At 60.1% G+C, this 23,490-nt stretch overlaps 1 protein-coding gene across 1 annotated transcript; it reads left to right on the forward strand.

The window, feature by feature from the left end:
• Positions 1-274: 274 nt before the first annotated feature.
• Positions 275-22,809, forward strand: VOLCADRAFT_117466 (uncharacterized protein; the record flags this gene model as incomplete). The annotated part of the gene is made up of 16 exons (XM_002950007.1): positions 275-414; positions 1,331-1,428; positions 2,270-2,333; positions 3,831-4,400; positions 5,055-5,243; positions 5,999-9,745; positions 10,236-10,358; positions 11,113-11,174; positions 11,745-12,078; positions 12,782-13,010; positions 13,659-13,788; positions 14,128-15,289; positions 15,948-16,121; positions 16,663-18,855; positions 19,795-19,921; positions 22,784-22,809. Coding segments are annotated over 16 exons (9,366 nt in total), but the record flags the coding sequence as incomplete, so codon positions are not given.
• Between the last annotated feature and the right edge of the window lie 681 nt (positions 22,810-23,490).

A 23,490-nucleotide genomic window follows, 5' to 3' on the forward strand; every position in this document is an offset into this window, starting at 1 on the left:
TGGAGAGGGAGGCCGGGCAGCAGAAAGGATGATACTGCAGCGAGCGAGCGGGCGAGTGAAAGGAGGCTGTGTGTGGTGTGTGGCGGTGTGGCCCTGGGGGGGGCAAGAAGAGTGTAACCAGTACAATAACGTCCCCAGTCTTCTCCAGGGTCAGGGGCCGGTAGGAAGGAGGTCATCGGGCCCACCCTAGCACTCCTTGCCGGCTATAGCTCTTCACGTGTCGCGCCTCTCTCTCCTCCCACCCCCTTCATGACCATCGGCACCCACCCCTCAGGCGGTGTGGTTGTGGACATGGAGTGGGAGGCCCCGCTGGCGGGGTCGCTGAGGGAGGAGTACGTGGTTTCGGAGGACGGTGCGGCAATGTCGGTCACCAGCACTCTGAAGATTGGCACACGAACGGCGGTCGCCACGCAGGTACGACGGAGGTGTCTGTCTATGGGGACCCTAGGTGGGGGTGGGGGTGGGGATGGGGAGCAGATCGCGTAATAAGGTGCTTAATAAGCTGTATGTCAGGACGCACATTGTGAGTGTGTATGAGTGCGCAATGTGTGTATCTATATGTATGTATGTGCGATGTGAAAACAGGACAGGTGGTGCATCCGCATGTGTGTGTATTAAGTGGACAGTGTACTCGGAAGTCCCACGCCATAACTCTGGTGCTTATCAGGCTGCACGCTGGGAACGCAGGTCCAGGTCCAGGTTCGTGTGTGCGTAAGCGCAGCGTTTTTTTAAGTAATGTATTCCTTGAAAGGAATAAATGGAGGGCGACCCGTACATTTTCATTCCTCCAGCCAAAAACTGCCAGATTGCTCCGTAGTGTGCAGAACTTAGTATTTGCAATCATACAATGGATATGACAGGGCGTAAGAAGGTCACGCCCGTGAGTCAACGCGGCATAGCAGCATGTATGACCGGTCCTCACATAGCCAAACACGTACAAGGCAATGACTCGCGGCGGGTGACGGCCTGTGATTTGCTATGCGGTTGCTTGCTTTGGGCCTTTGCTTGGTCGATTTTACTTATTGCTCGCAAACAGTGCCAGAACTATCTACGCATGTGCACGAAGAGTGCACACACGAACGAAAATGCGCCAACTCAGTGCGTGCCTCTCTTGGGGGGGGATCTACGAGGGGAGTTGTAACCATAAGGGGGGGGCTGGGGGGCCCCAGCGCCTCACATATAAGGAATAAATTATGACAACCCTAGCAACTGTGTTACTTAGGTTGGAATAAATTGAGACCCGTCCTAAACGAAAAAAAAATTCACTGCGTATGCGTGTATGTGTATATGTGTGTGTGTTTCACCCCTTCCCTCTCCCCTCCGCTCACAGGTTTACCGCCGCAGCAGCAGCAACAAGAGCGACTTTCTCGCCTCCAAACGCTCTTCGTACGGCAGTCTGACAGACGTGCTCCAAAGCCAGGAGCAGAAGTACGGCAAGCTCGAGTACTAATGACTATGTTGAGCCTTTTTTCGGGGGATCGCGGGGGATTCGGGGAGCTTTGCGAACCGCTGGGCCCATGACGAATCTCATTGAACCCGTATCGTACCGTTACCCTTTTCATTTTATTGCGTTGAGTTGAGTTGCGCACAGCATTTTTACCTAGTCACGTTAGCTTTATGCCCCTGCATGTATGTATGTATGTATGTATGTATGTATGTATGTATGTATGTATGTATGTATGTATGTATGTATGTATGTATGTATGCATGTATGTATGTATCATGCATGTTGCGGACGCGCATTCACTTTTGCTGCGGACTTGTTCCCCACACGGGATCGGTTAGTTGAGGTGTACGAAACGCACAACACCACAAAAAAACGCCACGACAACAACAGCAAGATCCATCTTTTTCCATCCATTCTAGGCATCCTTCCTTTCCTTGATCGTTACCGTTAGTTATTGCGGTCCATGTGGATCGCATGTATTATGGGCTTTTAGGGTTTTAGGGTTATTATGAGAGCCCAAACCCAGAAACTAAACCTGAATTCGGAGGGTGACTTGTACATCAGCAGTACGACGCGTGCAGGGGATGTGAGGATGGCGCGTAAGTGCCTGAGCGGAGAGTGAGGCGAATGATGAGAACGAAACATGTGTTTTGTACGGCAACGCCGTGTCCTTCCTGGACGATAGCCATCACGGTGGTGGATGTCGATTTGGAGGTTTCCTCGGAGAGAGTGACGCTGACCGGGCCGCTTGAATGGCTGGCGGTGCGCAACATGACTCTAAAAGCCTGGCCTGCATTTCGACCTGGTCTTCGTGGCCCTCAGTCGCAAGCCATATGACTACGTGCTTGTAGGTCATCGTGTCGTACGATTCGCGTCACCAACGCGGGTGAGTGCCCCACGGTGATCTACGGAGCTCGGGTCAACGTGACTGTAGGTTGAGTGGACATGCGGGTGAAGTTTATCATCATTCCTTAGGGGGCGCGCCTGGTTGGTGTACCTTAGCGCCGAGCCACGCAGGATTGTCGAATGTCTGGCTTGAGAGGAAACGTGCGTGTCCCGATTTTCAGTACAGCACTTGAGTAGGCCACTGACTGGCTATTCTTTGTGTAATTCCTCAGGGCTATGGTTTCGTCGTGCTGACTTTCGTCGTGAACAACGAAAACGGCCACGGGGGGTTCGCACTTACTTGTTGCAAGGTGGTCAAGTCGAACATGGACATGGGCAGTAATGCGTCCATAAAATCGTGTCGCGGGCGTTTTTGGAATGGTTTGGGGGCATCTTACTTATAAGCTTTTCGAGCGTGAAAACTGCTTGTACAGTCGAGATGAAGTCTCTCGTGCTGGCCAAAAGCAATATGTCGTACCGGTGTATCAATGGCATCTCTACCGGCTCAATGGGGACGCTCTGGATGCATGTAACGTTTTGGGGTCGGTTGACGACCTGTCGTTGGAGCTTTGTCGCGTGATTGTCGTAACTTCGGAGCTAGCGGAGCCCGTAAGCGGATAGTACGGCTTTTGCAGATCAGTGACGTGCAAGAAGGACATGGCTATTTAAGCGGACCCTTTTATAAGCTATGTCAGTCTAAGTTGAGCTTGAAGAACTTTGCCCCTTCTTGGCCTAAGTCAGTAGGTTACATTGCCAAGCTTCAGCCTGTTTCAGCTTCCCAAATCTTAAGGTGCGGTCTAATCACTTTTCAGACATCAGAAAAGCTCGACCGTACCTAGTCAGCCGGGGCTTTTGCAGGCTTGTTGCTGGCTTGCGTATATCGCATGTCATCGCGTTCACTCGCCCCGCTTGCTGGAAAAAATCAGTAGCAGGGACCTCGACACTCCGTATAACATCCTTCGCAGATTGCACGCATGCTTTTGAGGACCGCCGTCGCTAGCTGGATGGCGCACGTGCACTTTCGTCACCTATATAGGCATGTAGGCTGAACCCCAGAAAGAATACTGAATTTGCATGATCATTACCGTCAGCGGGTGTCACGTTTATAATATTGATGTTATGAATTTGTGCATTGAAGCTTGGAAAAACGGTACACATTTCTCGTGGTGTTTTTGTTCGTAAGTCGGAAGAATAACCCATTCTACCTGTACGCCAGGGCCAAAACAATCGCATGGGAGTCCTACTCAAACGGTTATTCTTTTGTTTTCAGTACGTCTCGTCACATCTGAGGTTGTAAGGAAACAATTCTGACAGCGGATAAGTCACGGCGCCATCTCTCCGCCTTTCTGACCAGTGCTGAACATCATAAAAATTATACCGTTTCGCAATACGACATCTTGCAGCACACGTCCGTGTCGCTGAGCCTTTGGCGCGCAGAGCATCATAAGCTTCGGAGCGCCTGCCTATCCCTCGCTGTCTCTATCCTCCCGTTAACTAGACCACATCTTCACGATACCTTTTGAGGCTGTCCATCGAACGCCATGTGATGCTGCACTTCGGCGCAAGTACAAATTTTAACGGTCCTCGAGACTACCTTCGAGAGCATTTTCGCACATCTAGCGACGACGTTCCCCGCTTAAGGGCCCCAGCCGTAGACCTCAGCGGCAGAGAGCTTGGAGCTGGCCATGCTTACCTTTCTCAGCGCTGTGAGGGCTTCTCCGATTCGGACGACGTCCTTTGCACCGCGCTGTATCTGGCTCGGAAAGCTTCACAGTCGGATGCCAGCGGATTACCAGGGAACTCCAAAAAGCTACGGAGCACCAGGCTGTGCAGCAAGGCAACGGTTGCGGCGGTCATGGCCACTGTGCAGCCCCAGCCCGCCATCGCGCCCGCAGCGGCGCGGTCCTACAAAGCAGCGGCACGCAACTCCCCAAACCTGGCAGCAGTTACGGCGGGCCTGTTCAAGATGCGCACAATAGCTAGCAAACTAGCAGTGCCACGTCTGGAGCGACGCGTTTTGAACAGCATGGTGGCGCTGCCACCTTTGCCGGAGCCCAACCTTGCCGAGGTAAGGCTGAGAGGCGGTCGAGTCCAACCTACGAAACGCGCCTCCATCCATTTGAAAAGGGAAGATCATAGCAAATGATGGGGGCAGGCTATCAGGCACACGTTGGGATCAGGTTGCCAATTCAGCTCCTGGGACACGGAAGAATGTAGTATATGTATGACCCAACTGCATCATCGCTGGACGGAATTTGCCGCCTCGAGGCCCGACCAGCATGTGGTATTGGGGTACCCCAGGGTACCACCCCAGGCGTAAGAGGCGATATGGGTCGATGTGGGTCGTAATCTCCATGTGGTCCATTCGCTTCTGCGATATGGGTCGCGACAATTTCGCAGAACAGTTCATGTCGGCGTGTTGCTGCTTGCTGGCCGCGACCCAATACACCCCCGGGAAGGGCTCCAACCGTTAACCTCCGCAAGGTATCCCCCGAATCCACCTCCCTCTCCACCCAAGCTCAAGCGCCGCAAATCAAAGCGCCGCCGCCCCTGTTACATCCACCCACGACTTCCACACGTCAGTACATGAACACACAATAAATCTTGGAAAGAGACGAGCCCTCAGCCTTATCCTGCGTGGTCAGGATCGCATGCCACTTATCAGGCAGGTCCACCGGGATTCTTACGACGCGGCCGACATGCCCTGTCGTGTCCTATTTAGGCATCACCAAGCGGCACCCGTGCCTGCGAGGCGGGTACGTTGAACCAAGGCGCCAGGGCCGAGCCGCATGGCGACGTGGTAGATATTTCCGGGGATATTTCCCTGAAGTTGCTGTGGTCGGAGGTGGCGAGGGGAGCTCAGGAGGCGCGACTGACGGACCTGGAGCCAGCGGGCGCGGGCGAGGCGCTGGTAGGTTTGGATTTGGATTTGGGTTTGGATTTAAATTCGGATTTTGATTTGGATTTGGATTTGGAGATTTGGTGCGGGCGAGATGGCTGTTTGGAACTGGACATGTGGGTTTCATATCATCCACCAGTAGGGTTCATTCAATAAATTGCTGAGATCTGGATCCATACTCCCCAGGAAAACACGTTTGTCAACACGTTTCGTGATAACCAAGCAGTGCAATTAAGTGTTTCGTGCCTAGACACATGTCGTTAATGTTTACTCCTGTAATTTCTGGGTTTTCGTTGAAGAAATTTGGTTTCGGGGCTGTTGTATAAGTTTTAGTTTTGAGAGTTCAATAATACCATGTATGTGAGGGCGAGAGCGAGGTCACTGAGGGCTGCTTTGGGGAGCATGGCGCTCTCCAGGTCGGCTGTGCGTCACCGCTTTTGGCCTTCTTTGGAAAGGGGATCAGAGGGAAAAGGGCACGGTGGATTTCAGGGGCTGCTCGCGCCTGCAGCGTATTGTTACTCTGTAGCCCCCACGCTGCTGCTGAGAGTTGGGCCCCTACGGAGATGCGGTATCTGGCGCAGCCGCACGAGGCCGAAGGAAGCCGTCCGGGGCTCCGGGGTGCGTGTGTGCACCGGGCATCTTGCAGGGCACGGCACCTCCGCTCCACGCCGTTGAAAGATTTGGTTGCGATGTGGATGTCGGGTTGGGCCTTCCTTGATGTTGGTCTTGCCGACCCTCACCAATTTCCGTGCCGCCGTGCTTCACAGGCCAGGGCTCTCGAACCTGCTCCAATAGCCGCGACGCGAGCGCCAGTGCCAGTGCCAGCGCCAGCTGCCGGCTGCAGACTGAGTCCCCAGTCTGGACGAGCCTCGGTGCGTCCTACAGATGATCCAGCAGCAGAAGCAGGAGCTCGTGAAGGACCCCATGAACCACCCGCGGAAGCCGGTCCTCGCCGTACTTGCAAGGGGACACGTATTTCCGTACAGCCTCTTAGTGCGTTGCTGCGGCAGCTGCTACTGCGCCGGCAGCAGCGGCAGCAGCAGCAACAGCTCCTTCACCAGCAGCATGAACACCCGTTGATGCTATCACAAGAAGAAAAGAACGGGTCGTCGCTGGACAGGCGAGTCGGTCGGAATCGCCTGTCGGACAGGCGCGCGTTACTGACCCACGGGTCGCTGGGCTGCCCGGCGGTACGCCGCTTGTCGCCTACGGCGATTCCTGGGACATGGCTGCGAAGCTTGTCCGCGGTGTCTCCGGACAGTCCACGACGAGTCCTGAGGGTCGGAGGCGACTCCGTCGGCGGTCCGGACTGGGATTCCAATAAACCGAATAAGGCGACGGAGCGCCGATCGGATGGGTCGGTTGAGCCGGATGGCGGTCCTGTCGGTACCCCGGCAGCGTCCGCGAAGCAGCAGCAGCAGCGGCAGCAGGGCTCGCCTGGGCATAACCCCCACCGCATATATGAGGTGCCTGCAGAGGGCTGTTACCGCAGCGAGCATCAGCTGATGGCGGCTGAGGCGGCTGCCTCTGTGGCGGCGCTGGTGCGCCTGGGGTACGACATAGCGGGGGGCCCATGCGAGGAGGTGGCGCCGTACGCGCCAGCGCCGTTGCCAATGTCAGTGCCGGTTGGCGAGAGTCGGATGGGCGCTGGTATTGGGTTAGGCGGGCGCGCAACGACGCGGTACGGCGGCTCTGGGGGCCATCAACCGAAGACTCGCCAGCACCGTGCTGCCCGCTCGGCGTCGCTGCTACCAAGCGGTGCAGCCGCGGCCTTCCAGCGGCTTTTGCAGCTACAGCCCGAGCCATTGCCGCCGCCATGGCCGCGTCCACCGCCATCTTCCGTACGGCCGTTACAAGCACCCGGTTTCCTGCCGCTGCCGCTGCAGCCGCAGCTGCGGGGTTCGACCCCAAGGTCGCCTCCTTCTGGGTGCCCTTCGGGTGTTGCAAGTCCGGATGGAGATGACGCCAGCGGCGGCATTGTACGGCGACCAACCGGCGGACCGCTGGTTGAGCGGTTGCTGCACGGCGTGCAGCGGGTGCTTAGCACCGATCCGGCGAGTCGTCTTGCCGCTGCCGCCGGCAGCGCTACAGCCCCGGCAGCACGGCTCTCCCGCGCCCACGCCGACCCGCTGATGGTGGGACCCCTCCGCCACAGCGCATTTATGGCGGCGGCGGTGGCTGCAGTTGCTGCTGCTGCTACTGCTTCGAAGCGGGCGGTTTCGCACCTGGAGGATGATGAGGGCAGCACGGTCACCGCCGCTGGCGGTCCTGGTGGCCGTGACGTGGCGCATGGGCTGGGCGACATGGGCTCGGAAAGGGTTGTGCCCGCTAATAAGTCGTTACGGAACCGCGGCCAGCACGTGACGACACAAGCGGTGCTGCTCCTGGAGCTGCCCGTACACATGCCGTACGACGGACCCTCCGTCGTGCAAACGGCCATGCGAGGCCTGGTTGGCGCTGTGCATGCGGACACCATGCTGACGTGGCGGACGCTGGCGGCGGTGGCTCCGCCGCAGCTGCCGCTGCCGCTGGGACAAGCTGAGGCTGGCTTGCTGGGGGCGTCTGGTAGTGTTGCGCGCGGTGGCAAGACCCGGGGTGCCGTCTCTGGCGGAAGTAAAGGTGGTGGCGGTGGCGCCAGCGGCGGGGAAGCATCCGCTGAGGTGCACCGCAGGCGGCCGACGACGTGTGTGGAGGACCTCATAGCAGAGGACCTGCAGCTAGCGGATGATGATGGCGGCGGCGACGGCGGCGGCGGCGGAGTGCGCACTCTGCCGGTCGTACTGCTACCGAATGATTCAAAGGACGCGGCGTCGTTCGCGGAGTCAGCACCGGACGTACTTCGCGGCGCGATGGCGGACCTGGGTTGTACGACAGCTGTCACCGCACACCTTGACTTGTACCTCGATTGGTCGGTGCTAGGATCTGGTGCAAGGCACTCTTCGACGGCGTCGGGGCTGATAGGCGTACGGCACAGCGGCCGCGGCGCCAGCGGCGGCAGCGGCGCGGCGGCAGCGGCGGCGGCGTTCCTCCGTGCGGCACTTTCGCCGACGCCGGTGGCGGCGAGCACGAAATGCAAAGCGGAGGAGAAAGCGGCGGCGGCGGCGCAGCGGCTTCCTGAAGTGCTAGCTCCCGGGGTGAAGGGACCCATCTTGGGGCTCCTCTCAAAGCGATGGTGGGTGCTACACTCCTCCTCTCTCGCCCGCTCAGCGGACTGTGCCTTGTGGCCAGGTGCAGCAGCCCTGCTCGCCCTCCGCCGGTGGCAGCGTGGCATGCTGCCGCCTGCGCCAGACGGACGCCGTACCATGAAAGGGGCTGGCGGCGACGCCGGAGGCGGCGGAGAGGCAGCTGCTGCTAGCGGCCGGGGGCCCCAAGGCGCCCAGCTGCTGCGGGAACCTGGTAATGCCGCCCCAGGGGGCCGCAGCGGCGTCAGGCGCGGAGGCGAAAGCCTCGGCCGCGGTGACGGCGTCACCGCCGCTGCAGCCGCCGCCGCGTCGACGGGATTCGACGGTTGTATGGCAACCGACGGCAGCCGTACCGTCGCCATCGCTGACGGCGGCGGCGGGAGCGGCTCCGTTAGCGCCGTCACGAACGCACCCATCGCTGGCATGAAGCGGGCCCACAGTCTTGGTGAGGGGTGGGGCGGGGGTAGTAGAGTGGAGGCAGCTGCGAGCAGCAAAGCTGGGATAGCAACGCCTGGCGGCGGCGGTGGAGGTGGTGGAAGCAATAACGACAGGGGTGCAGCAGAGGCCAACGATGCCGTGGGCGCCGGCCTGGCGGCGGCTGCGCACATAAGCGTGAAGCGGCAACGAACCGACGTCAGCGGCACAAGGGCGCACACAGCTGTAGCAATCGCAGCAGCAGCTACAGCTGCGGCAACAGCGGCGACGTCGACAGCGTCCAAAGGAGGAGGTTTGGCATTAGCAGTAGCTGCAGCTGCATCGGTAGCACAGGCAACGGCGGCGGCGGCACCGGCCTCCACCGCTGCGCCGGCAAACGGCGACAGCAGCAGTAGCATACCAGTAGTGCCGCCGCCGCCCCGCCAGCAGCCGCCGCCATCCGCCCTGCCGGTGCCAGGATGCACTCATACTGCGGTTGCTGCCGGCAACGGCGTTAGCCAAGGCACTAACGCGCTTGCGCGGCTGCAGCAGCTACAGCTCCAAGGGGCGGCGGACCTGCAGTTCTTTCTAAAGCTGCAACAACCGCCGAAGCAGCGCCAGCCGGATGCAGCTGGCGAAGCGCCGGCGGCGGCGGCGGCGCCGCCGCATCTAGCAGAGGCGCCGCCGTCGGTCCCGGGGGGCAAGCAGTGCACGATATCCCTGGAGCTGGACGATCGACAAATTGCATTGCTGTCGATGCTGAGCACGGCGCATGACGCGTTGGTGGCGGCGGCGACGGCAGCACTGGAGGAAGCGGCGGAGGCCGCGATGGTGGTGGCTGATTGCGGAGGCGGCGATGGGGAGGCAGTGGCGGAGGCGGAGGCGGAGGCTCGGGTGCTGCAGTCGGGGCTGTGGGAGGTGCGGTTGCCGTCCGAATTTCGGTGCCTTCCCCAGTCGTCCATATCTTAAAGTTGAATATGGGTTGCGGCAGCATCCCGACGTTATGGGGGACGTGTCGAGGTGTCATGACCCTCCTCTTGTCGCTGTTCAGGCGTTCGAGTTCGACTAGACGATTATGATTATGATTATTATTGAAACGTCTTTGCGCTAAACGCCCACTGATGTGTGTAGACATGCGCGCAGCACGACCGGGCCCCCGGCCCCCCAATGAGTAAGTCCTGCTTCTACTTGTGTGTGTGTGTGCGTGTGTATGTATGTGTGCAGACAACCAACTGGTGGGGCTGTTCCTGCACACTGCAACTCCCCAACCCCCCGCCTAACCCCTTCCTAACACCCTTCCTAACCCTCCGCCTAACCCCTTCCTAACACCCCTCCTAACCCCCCGCCTAACCCCCCTCCTAACCCCCCCCACATTATGATGATGGTGGTGGTGGTGGTGGTGGTGCAGGCGGAGGCAATGGAGCGGCTCATGACCACGCACCAGGAACGACATAGGAACATGCAACAGCAGCAACAGCAACAGCAACAACAAAGCGGTCGGATTGCGCCCAAGCGCAAGGCGCTGCTGCAGGTGCGCAGCGGTCGCTGTCCTCTGCACACACACACACACACAGACCCGGTCAGCTACTTGTAATCTACGCACTCTACACACACACACACAGACGTGCGACCCATCAGCCGCTGCGTTGGCCCCGCATTTGTATTGTGTGGGACACACGGGGTTTACCTGACTTCGCGCCACTGCTGTCCTACAGGGCCTTCAGTTCCCCCCTCACCTCCCTCCGCAGTTCCCCCCCTTCACGCGCGGAGGACTTCGAGTCCTTGGGGAGGGATGGGGGAGTGAGATGTTGATGGACGCAACTGGGGGCTTCGAAGGGGATGTTTTGGCGGCACTCCAAGGGGGGGGGGAAAAGCGGTGTCAGTTCAGGGGTAGCACCCTCCCCCCCTGGGGCTCATCCCGCCCGCAATCGGGCCCCGTCAGAGCTCCGTCGTCGGAGCACGTATGGCCTCAATTTGGTGTTTACTTTACTCGGCACCTACCACCAATCCAAACGGAAAGGGGTTCACACGCCCACCCCTCAGCTGCCCTAGATTCCGGTTCCAAGGTGGACATGTGAACCCCGCCCACTCCGCAGCCGCTTGGGAGCTGGAATCCCGTGTCACCTCGCCTCGCCGCGCGTCACCTCGCGCCCTCGTGCTGTGTGGCCCGATCACACAAAGTTTAAAGACTTTTGGATCCCGTACCAGTGTTTTTTGTACCCCGAAGTGAAAGAGTTTAAAGCGATGATAACGGTCAACTGCCAACGGTCAACTCCCAACCGCAGATGTACGTGGCCATCATGGGGCTCCGGCAGGCCGCTGGAGCGTTGCTGCACTACGGCGTCAGGTAGGAACCGCACTCTGTCGTACAAGTTTGCCGTACATACGTATCTAAGTACTTACCAGACACCGCTGTGTCGTCAACGTGTTTTCTCAATCCCCGTTCCCGCCGTTCGCCGAAACACACACACACGCGCGTGAGGTCACGCCACCGTATCATGACACGCACCCTTGCTGTCGCCAACGTGTACGGCGTTACAAAACACGGGGCGTTGAAACCCCCTTTTCAGGATGTCGGTTGCCCCGGCGGTGTGTAATTCACCTTCCCGCAGCCCCCTCCTAACCCGCGCTCCTGGGTGTGCTGGAGGGTTTTACTCGCGCCCGGTTGAAGGTCCCCCACTCCCGGAGCCATACTAGCCGCGCCGCGCCAGTCCACTGCTTTTGGAATTACTTGCCGTTCATATGCCCCGTTCATATGCCCCGTTCAAATGCCCCGCAAAAGGCAAACAAACACTCAAAACGTACACCCCAAAGCGCGGCCAGCAGCACCACCGCCTACGGCTTAGCGTGTACGGCAGCCACGTCATCCCGCAGCATTCCGCCGTACGCAACCGCCGTACACGATTTTTTCCCCCAGGGTTGCGCACCTGGCTCTTGGGCAGCTGGCCCGGCAGCTCCCGCGCCTGTCTCATCTGTGCGGGGGCGCGGTGGAGGCGCTGGAGGAGGCCTTTCGACAAGTGGACGAGCAGCGCTCCGGAGCCCTCGACCCGGCGGTGGCAGTGGCAGCGGTGGCAGCGGTGCCGCCAGCAGGTGCCAGCACCCCCGCGGCCTCGGCCTCCGCCGCGGCTGACCGTGGTGTGGGGCCGACGTTGCTGGTCCCCCCGTGCGTGGCGGTTGCCGGCGGTCTGTCGGATCACCCCTCTGTGGGGTCCGTGCAGCGGCTGCTGGTCGTGGCGGATACGTTGAGGCCCGTAAGCGCGCTCCTGGAGGGGCTTAGGGTGGGCCCTGGGACATGCGGACAAGTCAAGGAAGTAGCTGTAAAGGGGAGAGGGGGAGGGCGGGAGGGCGGGTGGGGTGTGGGTGGGTGGGGTGGCGGGGTGGCAGAGGCGGCGGCAGCGGTTGAGGTGAAGCAGTCCTAGTTAATAATGATTGAGTTCTTTATGTGCGTGATGAAGCATGATGTGCGTGGGGGCTCATCACGCACCCAGGCAACCGGTTGCAGCCAGTGGTAGATGTACAAGTGCCTGGGACCTCAGGCAGCTGCCCCTATACATAAACACACACACCACACACACACACACACATACACACACACACACCACACACACACACACACACCACACATACACATACTCGTTTGCACCTCATGCGCACGCTTGGCACAGCAACCAGTCACCTCAGTCACCCCCATCACCCCCCGTCTTGCCGGCCAGCTAGTTGAGCATCATACTTCTCCAACACAACCGCGCCACCGGAAGCGGAAACAATAACCCTAAGAAGCCCGCTTCCCGGCTCCTCCTCCCCACGCTAGGTCTGCAGCACTGCTGCCTCTCCTGAACGGATCACCAAACTGTTTCTGCACTTCGTCCGGTCGTCCTCCTCCCTCCTCTCCCCCCATCCCCTCCTCCCCTCTCCCCCCCACTCCCCCCCACTCCCCCCTTCCGCGCCGTCCAGGATCCACGAGTGCTCATCGTCAGCGACCCAAGGGCCTTCTTCGTACTCTACCCTGCCGTACAAGCCTCAGGGCTGCGTGCCGCACACCTGCCGGCAGCCGTGACCAAGGCGCTTCTCGCGGGGGCGGACGGGACCGCGGCGGCGGGCAATGGGGCGGCGGCCGCAGGGGGCCCCGGCAGGGGGGCCAGTAGCAGTAGCAGTGGCGGAGGCGAAGGCGGCGGCGGTGGGGGTGAGCCGCGCAAACCCCTTGGCACAGAAGCGACTGGGTCTGTCCCGCAAGGAAAGGTGGAGGTGGAGGCGGTGAAGGCTGCGGCGCAGGTGGAGCCAGGGGTTGTTGGGGGAAGCGGGGAAAAGGCGGGGGGTGCGGACCTCACTTGGTGCCTGGTGGGTTGTGGAGCCACTCGTTCAGGGAAAGCCCGCAGCCGTCGTGGGTAGGTGGGTAGAGGGAGGGGAGACGCGGGACACGGCACACACGGCTTCCGTTGTCACGGCGGCTCGCCATAGCCGTGGGCCCCCCCTCTCCACCCTGCTCCCCGGGGATATTCTTCGTCCACTCCGAAATCTAGTCGCTTAGCCGGCGGCTGCTTTGTGAGTCCTCCGTTTGCCAATCCTTTGCTGCATGCCCCTGACATGGCCCCTGCCCCTGCTGAGACAATGTGATCCTCTTTTCTTTGCCATGTAATAAGGAACCCCCACCTCACCCTGGCCGTATGTCCCTACCGTGCTGCGGCGGTCCCGGCGGCGACCGTGGCGGTGGGCGGCGGACGGCTGGCAATGCAGCCTGGAACTTGCCTCTTCGTCAGCCACAGACTGGCGGCATCCACCGCCGGGCCGTTTCCCCTCGAGTACTTTGATGTGCTGTTGATCATCGCACCAGATCGTCCGGGAGCGTGGGGTGGCGGCGGCGGTGACGGCAGTAGTGGTGGCGGCCGTGGGCTGGCGGCGGCGGAAGCGCGGGAGGGCTGGAATGCCGTATCGAAGCGGCTTCGCGAGTGTGGGGTTGAAAGGTGAGGCGTGAGGGGGGAGAGTCCCCGGCGCCGCTGCCCGCAGCCCGCGGGGCGGCCGGGGCGGCCGGGCGGTTTGCGCTGCGTCTGTCTGGTGCGTCGTCTGGCTGTTGGCATGTAAATGCTCTCGTCTGGAGTACGGACTGGGTACGGAAAGCCACGTGCATATTTGGTTTCGTCTGGAATAGCATCGTGTTCACACAGCAACCCCTCGTGGATTTCCTCACCATGGGTAAGCTCCTATTTTCTTAAGTTACGGCGCGTCCAACCTTAAAAATGGATCCTCAGAGCAGCGGAGCAGAATCTTCATCCCCTTTCTGTCCCGATTCTCTCTTTTACCAGGCACCTGCTAATCACACGGCGACCGCATCCCAGCCGCCTCAAAGCCGTTGCCGCCGCTGGCGCCGCCCCTTTCGCTGCTGGCGCAGCGGCGGCGATGGAACGAGGCCTCTGCCCCAAAACCAGTGCGGGCGCCAAATTCGATGATTCAAAATCCGTACAGTGTACGATGCAGCCCGCGCTTCCCGACAGATTTCATGCCCCACAGCCGCCTCCACCTCCACCACCGCGGCCACTGCTACAGCTACAGCAACCGGAGCTGGAGCTGGAGACTCAGCTACAGCCGAACAGGATGCCGCTTGCGGATGGGAGTCAGGGGGCCCGCGGGGAAGTGGAAGGGTTTCGGAGCTCACAAACACACGTCGAGGAGGAGTCCTCTGGCGGTGACGCCGGTTTGCGACGGCAGGTGCGGACGGTGGCCGCCGCCGCGGCGACGGCACTGGCCCGCCTGCCTTCATCATCACTATCGCAACAGCAGCAGCCACAGCCACAGCCACAGCAGCAGCAGCAGCTGCCACAGCAGAGCACGCAGGTGCACGTGTTGGGGCAGCCGACGCGACAGCAGCCGCCGGCGCCACATCCCCCGAGCCAGGGGGTCCAGAGTTATGTTCACAGCCAAAGCTGCGGAGCACTTGGAGCCCCAGGCCCTAACCCACTCCCGCCCCCAGCCCCAGCAGCCGAGGAGCAGATGCAAGGAGGGCAGGAGCGCGAACAGCAGCACCAGCACCATCCACAACAGCAGCAGTCTCTTCCAGGGGTTGTCCAAGGGCCCTCCGTCACCGCTGCTGGCGCAGCGCCCGCCGGTGCCGGCGACAATGCGGCGGCGGCTGGCGGCGGCGGAGTTGCGGTATCCCAGGGCGGCAGCGGCGGTCGCTGGCCGCTGGTGTTGAGCTCTGATCCAGGCTCTGCACTGCGCAGCCGTCCCAGCTTGAGTGATGCACTGCTGCGGCGGTGCGGGACGACGTACGGCACGGAGGCCTGGTGGCGACCGTTGGACATCGCGGACGTCGTACTGTCGCCCGTGGCCTGCGTTGCCATATGGCCTTTCACGCCGCCGCCGCCGCCGCCGCCGCCGCCGTCACACAATCAATTCCAGCAACGTTCGCGTCAACCGATGCAACCACCAACAGCTTCGGGGGTCGCTTCGCCGATGCCGCAGGAAGAGGTGCGGTGCAGATGACTGTACGAGTGGCTGATGTGCTGTGCTGTGGGGCTGCAGCAACATACATCCATATCACACCCCAACAGACCGAAGCACCGCTGCGGCGAATATAAATCCCCAACTCCTCCAATGAGACCGTGTCCTTAAAACCGCTACGCAAATCCCTTCTTACCTCCCGAATGCGCACAACCTACACCGCACACTCCGCACCCCACACCGCACAACCCACACTCCCCGTTCTTAGCTCCTTCCTTACCTCCTTAGCTCCTTCCTTACCTCCTTAGCTCCTTCCTTACCTCCTTAGCTCCTTCCTTACCTCCTTAGCTCCTTCCTTACCTCCTTAGCTCCTTCCTTACCTCCTTAGCTCCTTCCTTACCTCCTTAGCTCCTTCCTTACCTCCTTAGCTCCTTCCTTACCTCCTTAGCTCCTTCCTTACCTCCTTAGCTCCTTCCTTACCTCCTTAGCTCCTTCCTTACCTCCTTAGCTCCTTCCTTACCTCCTTAGCTCCTTCCTTACCTCCTTAGCTCCTTCCTTACCTCCTTAGCTCCTTCCTTACCTCCTTAGCTCCTTCCTTACCTCCTTAGCTCCTTCCTTACCTCCTTAGCTCCTTCCTTACCTCCTTCCTCCAAGGCCTACATCGCCTAACCCCGCACCTTCCCAGGTTCAGGCCTTCGTGGACGTGCTACTGCCGGTCATGACCGACCGGGTGGTGCTGCTGTCCATGCGCTACTGCCGCGCCACGGTGGTGTTCGAGGGGCCGCCGGAGCTCGGGGCCGCGCTGGTGCACCGCTCCGCACCACTGCAGGCGGCTGCGACCAAGGCCGGGCTGCGACTGGTGCTGCTCGCCACCACCGGGCCCTCCGCGACCCAGGCGCGTGTCCCTCCCCCACACTGGCGTGAATAGCCCTGACGTGCGTTCCCGCTGTTGGCCTTTCCTTACTCTTGCTGTTGTACTGTCGATGTTGTCCTGTGGCATGTTGGAATGGGCGGGGGGCTGAAAACATGCTGGGGAAGTGGCGGGTGAGTCCCAGTGGCTGCGCAGGTGACTGCCGCCGCTTTCACCGTGGTCGTGGCGAGTGTAGTAGCTCCGATCCGTTGTGGGCGCCGTTGTGTTACAAGTTACAAGGGTACCCCCCCTTACCACAGCGTCCGTAAAAGCCTGAGAGGGGCCCCCCATGGATGGTTGTGCTTGCGGTTGTGGCATCACCCATACGATGACCGGTTTGTCAGTTTGTCACTAAAGCAGGCAGCGAAGCAGAGGAGTTACAGCAGCTACAGTTCATTATGATAGGGGCTGTTTATAGGGGCGTGACCGTCTGTTGACCGTCCTTGAATTGAATTTGCCGTATTGTTGTACAACAACCTGCCTGCCGCAGCATACTTTGCTAGGCGTCGTTGAGGCCGCTCTTCAACATGACCCAAGCTGCCGCCTCACGCTTGATGCGGTGAACCCCGGTGGCGCGCACGGCGACGGCGGTGATGGCTGCGATGATGACGGACATTTACCGTACGCCTGTTTGGACGAGCAGCCGACGGCAGCGGAATGGCTGTTATGTACGACGCCCTGCCTCAATCCCCTCAGCGCGGCAGCGTTGCTGGGGACTGGGCTTACTGTACGGCAACTGTTGCCGGCCATCATAGCCGCCGCCGCCGCCGCCTCAGCAACTGGCCCGGAGAACGGGAGCGGTGCCGCCGCGGCGCCGTCATTACCTGGCGGCGGCGGCGGACCAGTGGCGATGCATGCAGGCGGCGCCGCCGCCAGCGTTGGTGCCGGAGGTGGCGGCGGCTGTCGTGGCAGTGACGCAGATCCGGCCGTACGGCGTGTACGGGAGGCGATGAAGTACATACCGTCTTCATGTATGCCTCTGCTGGCAGCACACTTGGTTGCGGTGGGCCAGGACCGCCGGCTGCGGAAACAGCAACAGCAGCAAAGGGCGCCTGGGCAGAACGATGCCCAGGCACGTCACGAGCAGGCGCCGCTGCCGCGAGCATCATCCCACATACCGCACCATCAACAGCGGCAACCGGTGGACATGCAGGTGAACCAGATGCACGGACTACAGCAACAACGACAACAGCAGCAGGAGCAGCAGCAGGAATGGCAGCAGCAGCACCATCACCAGCAGCTGCACCATCACCAGCAGCTGCAGCAGCAGCAGCAGCTGCAGCAGCAGCAGCAGCCGCACACGACGGAGGAGGTGGCGGAGGCGGATCAGGCGGCCCAAACGATGTCGAAACGTCCTCGGCTGATGGAACCAGCCGCCGGCACAGCAGACTGCTCTGAGGGGTCGGATAGGGGCGGCGGTGACGCATCCTGGCTGCGGCGTGTGGCCGCAAACCCTGGTCGGGCTAGCTGGGCGCCACATCAAGAGCTGCAGCACGACCACAATCTTGGCCGCCTTAGAAATCACGGCCAGATCCACCGGGGGAATGAACGCTTTGAGGACCCGCACAGCGGCCCGCTACGGCCGCCGCCACCGCCGCCGCCTGCGGACCGCCGCCACCAGCTCCACACCGATCAGCAGCATCAGCACTTGTCGTACTTGCAGCAACAAGGGCGACGGTCGCACGAGCAACAGCAACCGCAGCAGCAGGACCGCCAGCAGTACCGACAGCATGTTCAACAGCAACACAATCAATACCAGCAAGAGCAGCAGCAGCAACAGCAGCAGCGGGCGGGGGGCAATCCAGGGGTAAAACCCATGGAGGGCCGTGAGACGCATCGACGGCATCCGGGACCGCAACCACAGTACATGGATCCCACGGGCCCCGTGTGTCCTATGGATCTGGATTTGGATTTAGATCTAGATCTCGACATCGGATCCGAGGAGCAGAAACACGTTGGCGGAGCGTTTTTTCGTCAGGCAGCAACCTCCGCGCACCGCACGCGCACCGGGTCATTTCTGGATCCCATGGGCGATGGCAGCGCTGGCGACGGGCATGCTGCTTCGCTGGCGCCGCCGTACGACCGAGTACGGCATAGTAGCATGTGGCCGGACCGCCAGGCGGCTGCCCATGCCTCTCGGACCTCCACACACGTGCACATGCCTACGACGACGTCTAGCTCTGGACACGGAGGGTACGGCAGTCGAGATTTGTTCGGCCTCGGAAATGGTCGTGAGGCGCCAGCGCTTGAGCTGTCGGTCGGGGACGAATTCGATACCGGATCTTCAGGTCGTCCAGTTGCCAGCGGCGGCGGTGGCGTCAGGGGCCGCATCCCAATGTCGTACAGGCCGGCGGGTGCAGCTGGCGGCATAACTGGCCATGGAGGCGGTCCACGGGGAGGTCCAGGCGCCAGCAATACGGATCTGGGATTCAATCCTGGCTTTGATCCTGATCTGGATGTAGATTTGGATCTGGATTTAGACCTGGATCCAGATTTGGGCGCTGGCGGCGAGCGCGTTGGACCCAGCGATGTCCCGGTGCCTAGGGCGGCCGCGGCTGGCGCGAGGTTGCCTTTATCTCCCCAAATGAACCACGGGTCACTCCGTGGACATGCAGATGGAAATTGGCAGCCGGATTCTGGGCGTGATGTGGACCACGCATCGCTTGACGCGGAACGGTTGCTGGTGAGTTAGGTTCGAGTTGATTTCGTTAAAAGAGCTGTACCAGGTTTGATTTCGCTGAGCCTGCACAGCTTTATTGTAAGAGGTGGATTCAGCTGTCCAGTCGCGTCGGTTTGTTTACCTGGGCTTGGTACCCTGGCTGCCTCACTGGGTGCGTGAGCCGGTTGTTGCTGGGTCGGAGCTAGGGCCAGGGCTTTGGGCTAAAGTCCGCATCACACCCCACATCGCTTTTTTGAGCCAAAGCAACCGCTCAACCTACCACACACCCGCTGAATCGGTTTATCAGAAAGCCCCATGGCCTTTGCAACCTTGTTGAGCCAGGGGCCAACCTTATTGGCCATCTGAGGCAGCTACTTACGTCGGGTCATTCACGCCTTGGTGTTAAGAACTCAGGTTTATCCTTTTCCTGAGGGGATTAATCTGCCGGTGGGGTTCGTCAGGGGCTACGGGACGCCGTAGCGCCCCCAAAGGCGATCTGGATCACGGGCACTCGACGCCAAGACATCCAGCCAAGACATCTCCCCTCCGGGCCTCTGCTTCCTTTAGGCCTTCGGGTCGTCACGTCATGGGTCGACGGCGGTCGCTGGCGGCCACTTTGGTCCTAAATTACCCTTTGGGGGATATTTCTTGATAACGCGGGAGGCAACGCGGTGGGGGCCGGGGGCCCCAAAAGGAAATCAAGACAGTGCGTACGAATGTATGTATGTATGTATGCATGCATGCATGTATTTATTACATGTACCCTTATCACCAACACATACTCCTCCTGCCGCTAGCTCACCTAGTTCTCTAACAGAAAACAACGTTCCTCGGCGACTTCCTCTCCCTGCTGTGTGCTTGAAGGACGACTTCCTGGCTCAGCGCCGTACAGCCGTACCGACAACAGTCGCAACTGGCACTGCCGGGAGGCAACGACCCCAGATGGCTCATACGCCCGCTCAGGTGATCGGTACAACCGCTGCGGCGGCTGGAGTTTTTGGAGCGTTCGCCAGGCCCAGCGGCGGCGGCGGCGGCGGCGGCACCGCCTCTGGTGCTGCGGCCGCGGCCCCCGGTTCAGCAATCGCCGCAGGTGCAGGGCATGGCGGGACCGGCGGCGCCTGGCAACGGGGCCCTGCAGTTCTGGGCAGATCAGGCGTTGTGCTGGGGGGAGTGGGTGGCAAGGGTGGCAGGGGCGGCTGGCGGGGCCGGGGGGTTGGCGCCAGCCGGGGGAGGCGCTCTAGCCGGCGCTGAACGCCTTCCTCCCAATGCATCATGACGTCACGTTTCATGTTCCAACGGCCGTACTTTGCTTCAAGTCCGAAAGTACGAGCTAATCGCGTTTATAGGCCCGGGCTTTGGAATACCTTGAGAGGAGTTGACCTGCCATAGAAGTCCCGTTCTCACCCCCCTTGTATTTATAAGTTGATTGTATACTTAGGAACCCCCGTGCGTGCATGAGCGTTCTTTTGTTGTTGTGGCGCACGTGCACGCGGTGGCACGACGCACTTGTTCAGCCCCTACAGGAATACTCAGTAGCGGTTTAGCAAATCGGCGACCGGGGGAGTTCTAGTCTCCCGCACCAGTAGTTGCGACTGCGGCGCCGGGGGTGATTTTTTAGCGCTTACATTGGGAAGGCAACGACGACGACAATGATGGTGGTGTAAAGGGTCCGGAATTATTGTCGCCGGTAGCCGCCACGCCTTTAACACCCCCGAGGAGATCTGTTCGATGTCATAGTTGACACTGCGGAGTGCGATGTATTGTCAGTCGGGGTGGTGGAGGTGGTGTGAGGTGAAGTGAGGTGACGTGAGCGCTGTGGGGGGTGTATAGGAGAGGGGCTTATGGACATTGCTGCCGGGCCCACCGGGCGCACTGTGTTTGTGTTTGGACCTGGAGACGACACGCAGGGGCCCCCGTGTTCCTCGTCTGTCTGTGGTGTTACAGGGTGGTTAAACTCCACCAGCGGCCCCCTTTCTCGAGGCAGTTCCCTGCTCTCCCCTGCTAGAGGGGCACCCTAATCCGTTCACCCCATCCGACTTCAGAATGTATTCGTCTGTCTGTGGTGTTACGGATGTGGGCAGCACAAAGGCCTTATCGGGAGGGGTGCCGCGGGTGCGCCTCTGGGGTGGGCTGTCGGGGATGTCCTCCAGAAGGGGGATTGCTGTAATCAATCGCGCGGAGGCTTCCTTCTTCCCATTTTTTCTCTGGCTTTTGAGGGCGGGCCCCCAAAGCGGCAGTGCGTTGCATGGGATATGTGGGATAATGCGGCCGTGGATAATGGCATCACGTTGGTCGCCTGGGTGATTCGAAGGGCAGGAGGTCCTGTCCAGGCTAACCGCTGCAGAGGTCCGGAGAAGCCGTATCGTCCAGCCGGGCAAAGTGGCGCGCCTGGGACGTGCGAGTGTGTGTGTGGTGTAGCATACCGGTCGTGTGGCATGTGACGAAAGGCGAGCTGATAAAAGTCGTTTGGTAGGAGTATCCGTCTCCCTCTGTGTCTGCGTGTGTAGTATGCCAGGCAGTGCCCAAGCGTAGATACTGGTTTGGCCAGCCACCACAGCAGGATGGCAGGGCTCAGCGCTTCAGGAGGATAGGAGCTTGGCGGGGAGATGGGTGAATTTTCGAGGCAGCCCGGCGCATACTCGGGGCATACTCGGCGTACAAAGGCCACGATACCTGGAGAAGCCATTCATGAAGAAGCAGTAATACTCATATGGCGTTCCAGAGGTACTAGCGGTCCAGCAGTGCTGAGGCTCGGGGCCTTGAGGCAAGAGCTCCGTTACCACCGGGCGTATACCCGGAGGCCGGGGATCGATGCAGCTCAGCCGATGGCGTGGACCCTAGCACTGCGAGGCAGCTGGATTCTGCAGTGGAAGACAAGCATAAGCTTGCGCCAGTGGTAGCGGTAGCGGTAGTAGTAGTAGGTGTTACAGCAAGCTCAAGATTAACCCCAAGGGAATATTCCCCCAGGGTAGTAGGGCCATCGGGCCACAATGGCCGTGCCGTGCACTGCACTGGAATAGTATAAGATGAAAGCGCACACCTTGAACAGCAATATAGCTCACCCCGAAGCCTGAGGGACTCTGTATGATGTGATGCCTCAGCAGTCCACCACTGAAGCGGGTGGTAGCCCCTGTGGAGGCCCCCCCCCAGGAGCGGCACAACGCACCGGCTCCCAGGAGCGGCACTTCCCTCAGGACAACAGCAAGCCGCGGCTGAAACCTTGGACGAGGCAGGGGCGGATAAGGGACCAGGGGGCAGTAGTGGTTCAGTACTCGTCAGGCCCCTCCTCGCGCCTGCACACGTACGCCCGGCTACTTGCGTGCAAGTGGATTTCTACGGCACAGGGAACTTCTCAGAGCTGCAAAGAGCGCGTGTATGGGCAAAGCGCTTGCAAGGCTGGCGCCCGACGTGACGAAACAGCAGGTTCACAGCGAGGCTCTCTACATGGATCTTAGGTGGTAAACTTTTATGGATCGTAGATTCGGTTTTCTGGGTGCCTATCTATGTATACAGAGATCGCTACCTGCCATCGTGATCGTCTCTGAACGTGACACTTTGCCAAGTTTTGGCTGCTGCTTACGGAGTTTGAGCGGAAAGTGCGAAGGGCTACAGTCCCTCGTTCCGTAGGACGGCATCCAAGTGACCGAACCGAGTGTGGCAACACCGAGTCAACACCCCACTGACACACGACAACAGAATGGCAGATGCACCCCACTGCATGGGAGACCCATAAACGAACAGCAAACAGACAACGCCGATGTTCAGTTAATAACCTGCCATAACTCAGGTATAGCCTCATTATACTGAGTGTTTGTGAGATGACACGGTAGAGATTCGAACAGATCATCGGTTTGGCCACCCTGGTTAGATCTGTCGTACTCAGCTGACGTCATCCTCCAGCGTAGCGAGGGACTCCACGCACTCTCCGTGTATGGCCCCATCGGCAAAACAGGTAGCCTTGCCGGTCGGGAGGCCTAGACCCTGTCAGACCTAGCCGCAGCCTGCCTGAGGTTAACGCACACAACATCTCTTGTGTTGTGGTGATGTCGGTGCACAGCCCGGCTTTGCAGAAAGAGAGGAGTCTACGGAAGCGCTAAGTCACAGGGCTGTGCCTGTCACAGCAAAATAAAATATCGATTTTTGATTCATTTGTGAACGAGGAATTCGGGAGAGAGGGGCTTGGGAATGAGGGCCAAGTTGTCTGCCCGGTACTGCTGTGTTCGTTGCGTCACAGGGGTAGGTCTTAAGCTGGGATGGGGAGGAAAGGGAAGGCTGGGACTTCGGCGCAGTGCGGAGGTAAGGGACGGCGGGGAAGGTGGATGGACATGGGTTATGGGCATGAGCGAGGGATGTGTGTGTGATGACGTTCACAGCCTCTAGCAAGAGAGAAGGAGAAAAAGATAGAAGGGGGGGGCACTTCGACTGGGACTTCGAAGAAGGGATTTCGGGGTCCTTGGGAGGAAGGGAAGTGACAGCGGGGCTTATTAGGTGCGACACGGCGTCAATGCTCCATATGACGCGTAAACGTTGGTTCTACGTCTGGATAACGGCGCGCATAAGCGAATCGTAGTACGGCATGCGGCCAGACACTTGGCCTGTGCTGTAGCTCGCAAGACATACGTGTGAAGTGACTGACCGTATTTAGAGATACCCAAATCT

Source organism: Volvox carteri, assembly GCF_000143455.1.
Source record: "Volvox carteri f. nagariensis unplaced genomic scaffold VOLCAscaffold_17, whole genome shotgun sequence".
Lineage (NCBI taxonomy): Eukaryota > Viridiplantae > Chlorophyta > Chlorophyceae > Chlamydomonadales > Volvocaceae > Volvox > Volvox carteri.